General features: G+C 49.2%; 2 protein-coding genes across 2 annotated transcripts; one reads left to right on the forward strand and one right to left on the reverse strand.

The window, feature by feature from the left end:
* The first annotated feature begins 9,352 nt into the window (after positions 1-9,352).
* LOC101773377 (ripening-related protein 3) lies at positions 9,353-9,946 on the forward strand. Its single transcript, XM_004986413.1, has one exon. The coding sequence runs from the start codon at positions 9,353-9,355 to the stop codon at positions 9,944-9,946; it is 594 nt and encodes a 197-aa protein (XP_004986470.1).
* Positions 9,947-12,009: 2,063 nt separating this feature from the next.
* LOC101773796 (BTB/POZ and MATH domain-containing protein 1-like) lies at positions 12,010-12,969 on the reverse strand. Its single transcript, XM_004986414.1, has 2 exons — positions 12,904-12,969; positions 12,010-12,828 (listed from the first exon to the last, which is right to left on the reverse strand). Exons 1-2 carry the CDS (start codon positions 12,967-12,969, stop codon positions 12,010-12,012), a joined length of 885 nt encoding a protein of 294 aa, XP_004986471.1.
* Positions 12,970-14,413: the final 1,444 nt, after the last annotated feature.

The following is a 14,413-nucleotide window of genomic DNA, read 5'->3' on the forward strand; positions in this document are numbered from 1 at the left end:
AGTAGCCCAAGTGGAAATGATGGTGATGGAGAGCCCCATGTTGATCCAACTGAAGACTAGAAGCTAAGAGAAGCCCCCAGGATACTTTGTGGTGATGGATGACAAAGGGGGAGAAGAAGTAAAGAATTAAAGCTTCGGTCCAGTGTTTGTCTGGCGAAACCGAGGTTCCGATTTTCTAGAACCGGTAGTTCCGGTTTCTAGCTGTTGGATGCAACAGGCCCTTGTAATAAATTCAATCTTAGCTCTTGTAGACTTGAGAATTTATGTAATGTGTGCTACTATGTGTGTTGAACCTGTTTAATCTTTGTTAGACGCATTTGCATGCTAGTGTGAATTTATCTTGGATGATGCTTACTTTGGTCAGTGCTGTCAAATAGAAAACGGAAGTGCCGGTTCTAAGAACCGGAGGTTCCAGTTTTGACCTGGAAGATAACACCACCTTCTCCCATTTTATTTGACCGGTAATTTATTTGCTGCATGCATCACGTGTTATCTGTTCACACACTTGTTTTGCATCCCACTGATGCTGAGATTTAGGGGGAGCTCCATGTTTATCTTGAAAATGTGCAAATTGGCTTTTCAGGCCAAAATTTTTTAATTCCATTCATGCACATGTTGAAGGGGAGCTTTATCTAAATCCCAGTGCTCAAAAGCTTTATTGATATATCTTTTGTAAGCTTTAATCAAGGTTATCATCAATCACCAAAAAGGAGGAGATTGAAAGAGCATCTAGGCCCATAGTGGGTTTTGGTGAGTTGAATGACAACTTGATTAAAAGTCTAATGAACTTGTCAAGCATATGAGCAGGTGTAATGCTATTGATGACTAATCTTTGTGGGAAAGATTGTATTAAATAGCTCACATAGTGAAAAGAACAAGTGTGGTATATAGCATTGTTCATCTAAGCATGGAAAACAAGCAATGGTGTAAAAGTGAGTTGAGGCTTGGTTGATAGCCTCATATTCCAAGATTGTTTGGATTAAAACATGGATGTCACAAGAAGGAATATTATATGTTATCCCATGATGTTTATATATGATATATGACAAGCAAATAAAGGTGAAGATAGAGGCATGTTGGCATTGGGCTATTCTTCAGTCTCTAAATAAATTGAGAAGCTTGTTAGCAACAAATGGGATATTGAAGTCAAAAGAAGATATGATCTAAGTGTTTTTTTTTATTGATGTCAAAACAAATCTAGACTCAATTTGGCAATGATTGGATGAAGAAATCAAGTAAGGGGTTAGCAACGAGGTACTAAGCAAGGTTTGGTCAAGTGGTGGCTTGACCTATGAACTTTGCTAGGGTGAAGTGGCTTGTGCTTGGAGGATTTTAAGGTATCAAGTCAAGCCTTACCGAGTATAGTAATGGGATGCATCAAATGCTTATTGAGTCATATGAAGAAGTGACTTGTGATCTAAAATTGGGTTTCATTCATATGTGTTGAATATTGATCCAAGTCACTAGCTCAAGGTTGAAGTGCTCAAACCAAAGAGACAAAGTTGGATGCAACTCTCAAGTGAATACATTGAAAAAGTATGGCATGTATCATTGTAATGAAGCTCAAGAGGATGAATTTGTATCTATGTTTTGATCTTGAGTATAGGTGTGCCGTACTATCAAGAGGGATGCATCATATGGTCATTTGACAAAGTCTCAGTGCTCAAGTATCCTATATGAGGGATGAGAGACACAAAAGCCACACGTACACTCTCTGACGGGTTAGGTAGTGGCAAAATAGGAAGCTCTAGTTTTGGAAACAGGAAGTTCGGGTTTTGGGTGCCACGTGTCTCTAACGGCTAGTTGGTTTGAAAACCGAAGGGAAACCGGAAGTTTCGATTTTGGGAAACCAGAAGTTCCGGTTTTGGTCTGATAACTCTAACAGCTAGTCTCTGAGGGGTGGAGTATTTATACCCTATGACCTCCTCAGTGGCTAGTTGCTGCTTCTGCGGTTGCTATTGTGCTTCCTGTCTGTTCTAACCTGAACTAAAGCCAAATAGCTCTCCCTAACCCCTCTTGGTGAGGTTGTGTGATCTTTGCTAGATCAAGTGAGTTGGGTAGAAGAGAGGGGCCATTTGAGAGCACTAAAAGAGCACTCATACGCTTGGGTACTGGTTTGTCTTGTCAAATTTCAAGTGAAGCATTTGTTACACTTGGAGGTGTGCCTTCTAGACGGCTAGGCGTCACCCAGGAGCTCCCAAGGTGTAGTGAGCCGCGAGACAGTTTGTGCAGGTTGTGCTTCGCCTCTAAAAGGAAAAAATCTAACTAGTGAAGTGGGAAAAGGGTTGAGTGCAACCCGGCTTCTTTGGAAGCACCCAACGGAGATGTAGGATTCGCCCGGGGGTGAATCTGAACTTTAGTGAAACAAATCATTGTGTCTCCTCACTGGTTTGCTTACTTTTACAGTGCACTTACATTTCATTGTTGATTTCGTGATATTTGTTGATATACTCGGGTGTTAGTGTTTGTGAAGTGCAGGAGCTCTGTAATCCTACTAAGGTGTGCTCTAAGCATACTCTCTAAACCTGGTTTGATCTTTATGTCACTTGCAACACATAAGGTTTGGGGTTATCTCTGCCTGAGCCAAAATCAGAAGTTCCAGTTTTGGAAACAGGAAGTTCTAGTTTTTAGGCAGACAGAGTTTTATTCTGTTGCTTAAGGCGTGTGTCTCTATCTTTGGAAATTCCGGAGATTTCTTTGGAGATTCCATAATTTGCGGAATCTTCGGAAGTATTTCCGGAAAATTCGCAAGTCGCTGATAAACTTGTTTTAAGTGGTGACAATTTCAGGTTACGCTTATTCACCTCCCCTCTAGGCGACATCAAGATCTTTTCACGGACGCACGTGGATCTCTAGCGGTGGTCCAGGTGCGCCTCCCTCCCTCTCTCTCTCTGGTCCACGGAGACCGGTATTGGGCGTCGCGGCGGCACAAGGGGGTCAGCAGCGTGAGGGAGCAGCGGCGCGAGGGACTCCGACGGGGGTGCGGCTGGGGCTCCGGTGAGGTGCGGCCAGCTGGATCCAATGGGGTGTGGCCAGTGGGTGGGATTTCCTTTTTTTTTTAGTTACCATCACCGCTAGTTCCAAAATAACTATCACTGCCGATACCCCCATCACTGCCGAATTGCAAATGATGGATCTGAAATCGGCAGTGAAGAGGGGTTTGGAGCTGGCAGTGATGGGGTTATGTGGAGTAGTGATGGACCTAGCTGCCATCGAGAGAGCACATAAAAGACAAGCGTCACGCATCACCAACCTAAACTTGGGAGACACCAATACAAAAATTTTCCACCGAAAAATCAATGGCAGAAGACGCAAGAACCACATCCAGCGACTCCAAAAACAAAATGGCTGGGCTTTTAATCATGAAGAGAAAGTAGAGGTCGTCCAGAATCATTTCAAAAAGGTCCTAGGCCAACCGGGTCAACGTGGGCAAGACTGGGACACCTTACAGCTGCCAGTTGTGGATCTCCAAGGGCTTGATGAACCCTTTACTGAAGATGAATTACGGAAGGCGGTGCTCGAGATGCTAATGGATAAAGCGCCAGGCCCGAATGGTAGGGGCTTTCTTCAAAAGCTGCTGGGAGATTATCAAGTTCGACATTGTCGCCGCGGCCAATGCCTTCTATAGCCTATGCAATGCAAGCCTCCCACTAATCAACATAGCAAACATAGTGCTCCTCCCCAAAAAAGAAGGTGCAAAGTCTGTGGCCGATTTCAGACCCATTAGCCTCATCCACTCTTTTATCAAGATCAACACAAAAGCCGCTGCGCTTAGTCTGACATTGCACATGAAACATTTAATCTCCTCCACACAAAGCGCTTTCATCAAGAAATGAATCATTCACGATAACTTCTTGACAGCTAGAAATATGATGAGGCGCTACCTCCACATGAGAAGACAAGCGCTATTTTTCAAGCTAGATATTGCAAAGGCATTCAACTCCATGAGATGAGACTACTTCTTATCCCTCCTCAAGCGCCTGGGTTTCCCATCTAGATGGAGGGAATGGGGTAGCCTCCCTATTCTGCTCCTCATCCTCACGAGTCCTTCTTAACGGGGTCCCAAATGAACCATCAAGCATGGCAAAGGGCTCTGCCAGGGGGGACCCCTATCTCCGCTCCTCTTTGTCATCGCCATTGAACCCCTTCGCGCGCTCCTAGATGTAGCAACTTTGAAAGGTCTGATTACAAACTTCGGGGCAGGGCCATGAATATAAGAGTGTCCATATACGCGGACAACACAGCCATTTTCGTGAATCCGGCAAGAGAAGATGTCAACGCCATTGTTGACCTCCTCAAAAGTTTGGGGATGTTTCCGGCCTGCAGACAAACTTCACAAAGTCATGCATAATTCTGATTAGATGTGAGGGTATCGACCTCACCCATGTCCTAGGGGACCTTGCGGCACCCATAGGCCATTTCCCGGTCAAGTACTTAGACCTTCCCCTATCAACAGGTAGACTGAGGAGAATTCACTTCCAGCACATAGTGGATAAAGCCATCGGCAAACTAACGGCATGGAACGCAAGAACTATTGCACCAGCTGGGTGCATGACCCTTGTTAAATATATCCTTCCTTCACAAACGGTCTACCTTCTGACAGCGCTACCAAAGGAGCTGTTGCATGACATTGATGCAAAAAGAAAGAGTTTCTTCTGGGCAGGGGCAAGGACTCTTACTGGCGGCAAATGCAAAGTTAACTGACCCCGATCGGCCAAGCCAAAACACTCCGGGGCGTTGGGAATCCTAAACCTCAACAAATTCGCAAGAGGACTTAGATTGTGATGGCTTTAGCAAGAGTGGAAAGAGTCAGGCAAAACGTGGGTTGGTTCGGAAATCCCGTGCACAAATAAAGACATGCTATCATTTGCAGCAGCAGCAACGATTCACATCGGAGACGGGGCTAAGATATCGTTCTGGCATAGCGCATGGCACCAGGGACTAAGGCCAAGAGATATAGCGTCACACATTTACAAAAACTCCAAGTGAAAAAATAGAGTCTTACAGGATGCCCTACGCAATCACAACTAGATTAGGGACATAAATTTCCGTCACGAATCCTTCTCCAGCCAACACTTCCATGAGTTCTACCTCCTGTGGTAGGCGGTGCGTGCAATAGAACTCACAGCAGTAGTGCAAGACGACATCGTGTGGAAGCTGACAACGGACGGAATCTACACAGCGAAATCAGCCTATGACGCGCAATTCATAGGATCCTCGCTGATTGATTTTGAAAAGATAATTTGGTGGCCATGGGAACCTCAAGGCTGCAAGCTATTATCCTAGCTATTGGTCCAAAACAAGGTATGGACGGCGGATCGACTACAAACCAGAGGATGGCCAAACCAAAATCTTTGCCCTCTATGTCGACACGAACAAGAGACGGTGCTACACCTATTCACAATGTGCCGGTTCACGAGATGGGTTTGGGAGGGCATTTCAACGTGGACGACAAATCAAGCAATCCACCCAAGAGAGTGGTGGGAAGCAACATCAGTGCACCATTGGTGGTCAACTCTAGCATCCGCATCAAGCGTCTCAAGGAAGGGATTGCGATCTCTTATCATGCTCGTAACCTGGATAATTTGGAAAGAGAGAAACATACGAATTTTCAATCGGAAGGAAGCCGCAAACTCTGTAGTCCTTGCAAGGATCAAAGAGGACGCGGTGGTGTGGATCATGGCAGGAGCAAAGGACTTGGTGTCGGTATTTTATACCCGGCAACCTACCGAGGGGTATCCTGAGGTAGTAGATTGGTTGGTAGGGGATCGTCGAACCTGAAACTTGAAGGTAAAAGCGAGAACACAAGACCCAGATTTATACAGGTTCGGGCCACCAGAGTAGCGTAATACCTTACATCCTGTTTGGGGTGTTGTATATTGCGCCCTACGCTTGGGTCTTGTTTGGTGTTGAGGATTTAGTCCTCTGTTGTGGTTCTATGAGGTCTTGACCTACCGATCTAGGGACCCCTGCCCTCCTTTATATATTTCAGGGGCGGGATTACTAGTAGGTTACAAGTGAAAAGTTCTGGTAGGATTACATGGTACGAGTCCTAATAGAATTACAGGAGAATTCTAGTGTGAGTTTATCTTTTTCCTTCGTGGGATCTATTCCTAACATCTGGCTAACCTTCTTAGCCGAGTGTAGTATGGTTCAGCTTTGTGTTTTCTTTCTCTCTTTTTTCTTTCAAGGTGAGAGCCTAGCTCTTGTAATTATCTTTTCCCATCTAGGATCTCCTCCTTTCTAATATAATAGGCAGCTCTCCAGCCGGTCCGTTTAAAAAAAATTGCCCAAACATTTTGACTTCACAGCACTTTTGTGTTCGTTCAGTCCAGCTAGCTCAAGGCGTTATTGGCCTTTCCGATCTGCTACGTGTGTGTGCATGCATCACCTCGAAAAGTTGGAATTGTGCCTAGAACGAAAAAGAGAACCGGAGCCTCGAGGAACAGACTCGTCGTAACGTCTCTATCATCGAGTACGCCACGCTGCCGCGCCATACTGAATCGGTGCAAGACGGGGAAACGAGCGCATCACTGGCTCACCGCGTCTGCCTGCCGCCAAAGGGGACATGGCGAGACGCGTGACACGGCTGGAGGGCCGCCGGTCGCTGCTAATGGCTAGGCTTGCCGGAGGGCTCACACACGCACTGACGCTTGCTTGACCGATCGGGCTGGGACTTCAGCCTTTCCAGCGCTCGCCGCCACAGCTGCAAACCACCGCCACCACTCACTGTTTCCATCGCGGCGTCGCCGATGGCGTGCCCGAACCGGAAGGCCCGGGGGCTTTCCTACCTAATCCTCCTCTCCCTCGTGATGGCCGCCGCGGAATCGGGGAGCGCGTTGAAGCTGGAGCCGACCGGCACGAGCAGCCACTTCCCGCCCCTGCTGGACTGCGCCCCGGCCCCGGCCCCGGCCCCGGCGGCGCGCTCCAAGAACGGCACCGCGTTCCGCGCCAACGTGCTGTCGCTCCTCGCTGCCCTCCCCTCGGCCGCCGCGTCCGCGCCCACGGGATCCACCGCCACGCGCTCCAGCGCCGCCGGGCGCGACCGCGCCTTCGCGCGCGGGGCCTGCTTCGGCCTCGGCGCGCCGCGCGGCTCCTCCCTCGGCGACTGCATCTCGTGCCTGTCCGCCGACGCCCAGGACGTCGCCAGCGGATGCGGTGCGACCAGCCGCCGCGCGGGCGTCTGGCGCGCCGGCTGCTTCCTCTCCTACGCGGACACCAACGCGTCCACGGCCCGCGAGGACGCGTTCCGCGGCTGGTTCTACGACGACGACGCGCCGACCACCGCGCTGGGGAGCCAGTGCACGGCCAGCCGCACCGCTGCGGAGTGCTTCCGGTGCCTGAACGAGTCGGCGCGGGTGGTGCGGGCGCTGGTGGTGCGGGGCCGGCTCTCGATGGTCCGCGGCACCGCGGTGGTGTTCGTCGGCTACGGCTGCTACCTCCGCGTCCCGTTATTCCCGCCGCAGCCGCGGTGGGAGCAGCGCCGTGAGCTCTCTCCTTCTCTCGATCTCTCTGCTGCCCACCTCTTTCAGGCTTTCAGCCTCGTCGTTGTCCTACTCCTTGGAAATTGAAGAGAAAAAAAAATCAGGCGGTGGTGTGAGTGATGGTGTGGTGTCTGTCCTTGCAGTTTTCGGATTCGTCGACGCCATGGATGTGATTGTAGTGGTGCTCATGGAAGTTGGCGGTGTGCTGTTCTGCATCTCGAAAGCCCGGGAGTTCAATCCGACATGAGGAGGCGGTTACGACGTGTTCATCTGACTGTTAATTGTACGTTGTGTTTAACTTCGGCAGCTTCAGCGAATCAAGCAGGCTGCCAGCAGAGAAGTTGCAGTGCAGTTGATCCTACTACTACTGCATACTGTATATAGGAGGAAATGTCCTAGTGCAGGAAGGAATGACCAGTGCCTGAACCTGGTCGGCAGAATAAAAACCCTAGTGCTGACAGCTCTGTCTGTCGATGTTTCTTCTTCAGAGAACATTTTGCTGGTTCGATTTGTCTCTTCTCATGCCCATGCGATTGTTGATCTAGCTGCGAGACTGATCATGTTCTTCGGCGAACGATGTCTTGCCTGCCCTGAAGTTAGTTGCTTGCTTGCTTTATTCAGTGGCATGTCATGTCTGTCTATCTCCAGTGAGAAGCTCACACGGCCGGCGGGCCGGGCTCTTCCAGACAGCTGGCCCATCGTTCGTTACACGCCAAGCCCCACACGGGCGTGTAATTGCAGCAGATTTGCGAGCGCACCGGCCTGTGAGGTGGATTCGCGAGTCGGCCCATGTGAGGTGGATTCGCGTGGCGACCCGTCCAAACCGGACGGTCGACATGACACCGTCATTCAAATCAAAGGCTGCCCGCCACCCCGGCTGCCCGGTTTCCGTTCACTCACACAGACACAGCCACAGCCACACCATGTTCAGGCGAAATCATGATCACGACTGTCTTTCTAAAAAAGGGAATCATGATCACAACTGGAGCTGGAATCCACGTTTCATGTTCGGCCGGCATTGATCGGTAGTCATGTACTTCTTGCTTGTTCTAAGCATGCAGTGTAACTCGCCCCTGTGACGGGCATGGCAATGTGGCATCTACACGCATCGACGTAGACAGGCTAGAAAACATGCACGGTGAACCTACACTCGTAGCTAGAATCTGCGTTTGCGTGTGCATTAACAAGTGAACTCAGCGCCTGCCTAGGTGGACTGGCCATCCGGCCGGCCGGCCGGCCGGCCTGCCTCATATGTTCCCGTTGCTGGTTTGCTGAGTAACGCATTGTTAACGATGCAATCCGGTAGCTGGGCCCCTTTTGTGATTGGTTCCAACGGCTCGTGAGGGGTAAAATCTTCGGTTCCTTGCCTGTTGTCTCATACACGGGCCTTACTTGTTGGATAATCATCATAGTCCTTGTCACGTTCATCACCTGTCTACAGTCTACGGCCTTTGCGCCTCCACTTGACAGAGATATAATCAAGCGCACAGGGCGATAAAAATGCTTCAATCTACGATAGTTTGTTCTCCTAGGTCCTAAAATATATAAAAAAAGATCTTTCAACTGTGTCAAGAACATTCTGCGATCAGTTAATGTGGCAATTTTGGAACGGCAAAACAATCACAAAAGTTAAACCGGGCCGAGAGACGAATGGAAATTGAAAACTTCTTCACTGGATGGTCAACTGACCAATCAGAACGCCTAGCCATGCTCAAGATTTCCTCATTTCCATCCCCCACGGGCCGCGGCTATATAAGGACATGCCGCCATGCTGTATGCACATCACAAGCTCACAGCATCACACAGCACATCCTCTCCAGTCTCAGGTGTGCTTATTAGCAGGAAGAGCTGAACCGCACACCCAAACCATGGCTAGCGCAACCATAGCTCGTCGCCTCTCCTATTTCTATACATTCCTCGCGCTCGCCGCCGTCTTTCCGCTAGCTGCTCTCGACGCCTTCCCCCACCGCGCGCTCCTCCAGTCCTGCCAGCCCAACGGCTCCATCCGCGGCAAGTCCGGCAGCTGCAACCCGGAGAACGACTCCGTGTGCTGCGAGGACGGGAAGCGCTACACCACCTTCGCGTGCTCCCCGCCCGTCGTCACGACGGGCACCCGCGCCACGCTCACGCTCAACAGCTTCGCCGACCACGGGGACGGCGGCGGCGCGGCCAGCTGCACGGGCACCTTCTTTGGCGACGGCGAGAGGGTGGTCGCGCTGTCCACGGGGTGGTTCGGCCGGGGGAGCCGGTGCAGGAGGAGCGTCGTGATCCGGGCGAGCAACGGCAGGTCCGTCACGGCCAAGGTCGTGGACGAGTGCGACTCCATGCACGGGTGCGACGACGAGCACAACTTCGAGCCGCCGTGCGACAACAACATCGTTGACGGGTCGCCGGCGGTGTGGAAGGCACTGGGGCTCAAAACTGACGATGGGAGAGTGCCCGTCACCTGGTCCGATGCCTGAGGAATTTGAAGCCCGAACGTTGCAATGCACGCTCGCTTTTTTGCTAGCCTATAATACCAAATCGTCGACGTCGTCGTCGCCCGTAGTAGTCGGTACGTCCGTACGTTCCGTAGCAATAAGCTTATGCATACATGTAAGCGTCGTCTTGTCAATCTCTTCTGAAGTGTGTAAGTGTTTTGTTTCTCCGTGAACTTGAAAAAAAAAAGTAAGTGTAATGTTCTACTGTCTTTCATGTTTCTATGTGCTTTACTAGCAGTATAAGAGTTTCTCTTTGTCTTCAGAAAGAAAGGAAATGTTCGTATTAGAGCAACTCCAAGAGAGTTGCTATCCAACTTCCTAAGCTAAAATTTAGTAACTCAACATGGAAATCTTGCTCCAAAGGAGTTGCCATCCTCCTTGCTATCCCATCTGAATGGCCAAATTTCTCCTCCCGCCGGCCAAACTTGGCAAGCCAATCTGCCTTGCCAAGTGTGGGCCCCACGCTCCTGCCATCTTGCTCCGCCTTCCAAACCATGGTTACACTGCAGGCACGGGGGAGCCGGAGAAGAGGGAAGCGGCGGTGGCGGCGCAAGCGCAGGAGGACGACGGTGGTGCGGGCACGGGAAGCCGGAGAAGAGGGAGAGACGGTGACGCGCGCAGGTGCAGGGGCTGGAGGATGGCGACAGAGGCGGCATGGGCGCGGGGAGCCAGAGAAGAGGGAGAGGCGGCGGTGTGTGTGGGCACAGCCGTGTAGGGGCTGGAGGATGGCGGCATCGGCGGCTCGGGTGCGGGGGAGCCGGAGAAGAGGGGTCAGCGGCGGCGGGGCTGGAGGGTGACGGGCTCCAGGAGGAAGAGGGAGCTGGAGAAGAAGGAAAGAAACGAATGGATAAGGAAAAGAGAGAGGAGAAGGAAAGAGAGGGAAGAAATAATGGAAAGAAAAGAGAAAGAAAGGATTTTAATTAGTGAAATGAGTGCTATTGCTGTTGGAATATAGAGTGGAGACAACTAGCCGTTGGGATTTGGAGAGTAAAAAACGGATGATATTGGAATGAGCAACTCAACATGAAGAGGAATCTTTTTGCCAACTAAATATGCAGAGTCAAATAGAGAGAAAAAATAGGTAGTTTATTGGAGATGCTCTTACATGCCAAATCCCGGGTCAGCGAAGCTGCCTTGTGCTAGATTTCTTGACAAGGAGTGCACGCTGTGCTCGGACATCTGTGGCAACAGTTTTCTTCTCCGAAGGGACTTCAGTCGGTTCCAATGGCATCTTTGAAACTGCAATTTCTTTTATTTTTGGCAAGTTTGCAGTTAGGGATTAAAATCTAGTGGCAAACATGCAGTTTTCTCTTCTTGTTTTTCTCCATCCAAACCTGCTAGGTCACTGAGATTACAATCGGATTAGAGCCTATTGCCAGCGTTTTATCCTTGTCAGTCCACCACTCCTGATATTAATCTCATTTGCCAAACATAGCATTACTGAAACCAGACCATGATAGGACAAGCAATATTTGATTGCTGAAAACGCTTCCAACAAGTAAGCTTTGTTATGTGCCCTGCAGACTACAAAGCTGCACAATCGATGAATCCACACTGGTTAAATTAAATGAGTATAAATTAGTTCAAAAGAATGAGTAGAAATCAGACAAATTCATATTTGAAAATATAGTGCAAACAGCCTAACACAGGTCGATCGATGCATTGTAACGTGCAAGGGGGGCACACATATATTACTATTAGAACTCCAAGAACTAGCTTAGCCACTACATGTTCTAGATATTTATCATTCTCACTGCTGAAACTGCAGGGTAATGACATTTGCTTCAATATCAACGACCAGCTAACTTGTAAGCTGATTGGGTGTTTGGATTGAGCAATGTAATCGGCTGACTATTCACCACCTATTTCATCATAAACATATGCTCAATACTAACACGGAATTCGACCATGTCACCAAATACCTCATCATAAGCACAGGAGCAACTCATCATGGATGGGATCATCCTCATAAGCCCACAACTCCTTCAAAAGCTCAGGGCACCTTATAGCCACAAACTCAAACAGTCCATCATCGGTGGCCATGATCACATCCAGTGAAGGAGGATGTTTAAGAACTCGACGCAAGTCTCCCTGAGCGTGTGGCAGCGGTGCTGCACAGCCAACCTCAACATTTTTGCAACCGTGTTCCCGTTTACGTCTCTGCTCAATTTCTCCTCACAGATCAGCTTAAGCCCCTGCATGTCGTACCTGCCCGCCGCTTCCAGCAAATGCTCAGCCATCATAGACTCTTCAAGCCCAGTCATCTCCGCTAACAAATCTGTGTATATGAAATGCAGCAAGGCCTCAAACACATGAGCTAGCATACCATCGATCCGTATATAATCCCTGATGGTGGTGGTGGTGGTGCCTTCTCTCGTCGCGCCAAAGAGCTCTGCCCTGAAGACCGGCGACCGAGATGCAAGAACGCATCTGTGCGCGCTGAACGTCTCGCCGCCGACTTGGAACGTGATATCGGCGCCCTCTTTGTTCACGAAGAGGTTCCCAAGAGGCCGCTGCAGGTCAGATGGCGGCGGCGCCCTATCCTCCGTCCGGATACTGGCGGGAAGGATGACGTCGCACCTGATCCTTAAGCAGTCGTCCACGAGATGCTCCGACGCCTCCAAACCCTCCCTCTTGATGAAATCATGGAAGCCCTTGCCGGCCCCCACGACGAAGAACTCAATCGATTCTGTGTATTGGGATCGAACGGCCGGCACTGGGTTCCCCGCTTTGTCGAGCAAACTGAACCTGGGTCGTACCTTGACAGGTTTGGTGATGGTGCCGCCGAGGTTAAGGAAGACCGATATGTAGTCGGCGTAGGAGGGATGGGAGCCATTGGGGTAGTAGGAGATGCGCCAGGAATACTTGCCGACCCAGAAAGGGGGAGACTGGATCCGCTTGGTATTGGGAAGCTCCTTGGTGCGCTAGTAGCCATCGACTTTGTACACGTACTGCTCGGTCACCGTGCCCCCGACGATCGCTGAGGCGGAGTAGCACGTCGCCATGGCGGCGAGGGTTTGGACGAGATGAACTGACCGGGGAGAGCGCGGCAAAGGCGATGAAAGACTGAGAAAGAGGGCTTTGGTGATCGAGATCTGGCCCGTAACTGGATTACTGGACTCGAGCCATCAAGAAGGCTGGGCTACTTCAGTCCAAATAGGCTTCAAGCTGGGAGCCTGGGACATTTTTGTATCAAAAGCTGCTGCGGTCGATCCTCAAGACGCATAAAAAAAAATCCGAAATCCTGCCATTGTATCAAAACCCGAACCAATAATGTAATAACCAAAATTGTTTCATCAGAAAAATGACCAAAATCCTAAGTTTGTTAAGTTAGCTTGTACTCACCCCGTCCAAAAATAGTACGCGTATTTTGATTACGAAAAGGTCAAATTTTAGAAGTATTGACAAAAAAATAGTTAAATTGTAAGTAGATTTAGTGTATAAAATTTGCATTAATATATATGTTTAAACTTAAAGTCAATTTGGGTCGATATTAAACCAATAGTAATTAGCATCATATTGTAACAAAAGTTAACTTTGGAAGATTTTTTTCCCACAATTTAAATACTCATTTCATTTCTAGATAGAGGGAGTACAATTTTGGTTTATACCATTGATATATTAGATTATCCGATATTATTTGGTTTACAATACTATTTCGGTTACCTTTCTTTACAAAAATAATTATTCTGATTTCTAACATCCAAAAAAAGATAAACTTAACTTTAGGGTATTCTTTTGGCCCAGTCTTTGTCGGGTGTTCAGACCAGCAGCCTCGGTAGGATGATTGCACAGCCGAATCACTTATGCCGCTGCCAACATTGCCGAGACATCCCAGATGCCCTCTGCCCGCACTGCGAGCTGAGCCTCGTGCCCCAGCCACGGCAACGGCCCGAAAGCACATGTTCAGTTTGACTAAATTGTGCTGGGACTATGGTCGCGCATCATCTATGTCTTTGCGAGGGTTGCAAGGAGCTTCCGGGAGCCATATGCCCGTTTTGCACACTAGGCTCAGGGGTGATGCCCATCGAAGATCTGAGGGCTCTGGCGTACTCTTTGATCATCTTCTACTCCTTGATGCAGTTTTAGTATTTTAGCAGACTCCTTTGGGACTTGAGATTAACTGAATCGGTTGTTTCTCTGTAATATAGTCTGTCTTCACATTTTAATGTTTGCATGTTATTCTGAGAAGCATTAATTTTTAGTGACAAATGCTGTTTTGAGAGATACTGATCCTACATGCTACTCGTCATATGTATGTGAGTCAATTTGGCACAAGGAGCAATTTGTGGAAACTAGTTGCCTATTCCTTCCTGCGTTGTCAGGGATCAATGTTGTTTAGTTTTGCTTGAGGTGTTGCCTGATGCTAGCTTTGCAGCTACAGTTTGCTCAAGCTGAATGCCTCTTTGTTCTCTACTTTGGTTTTGACTTCTAAACCAATAGTTTTGT

Source organism: Setaria italica, chromosome IX (assembly GCF_000263155.2).
Source record: "Setaria italica strain Yugu1 chromosome IX, Setaria_italica_v2.0, whole genome shotgun sequence".
Classification (NCBI taxonomy): Eukaryota; Viridiplantae; Streptophyta; class Magnoliopsida; order Poales; family Poaceae; genus Setaria; species Setaria italica.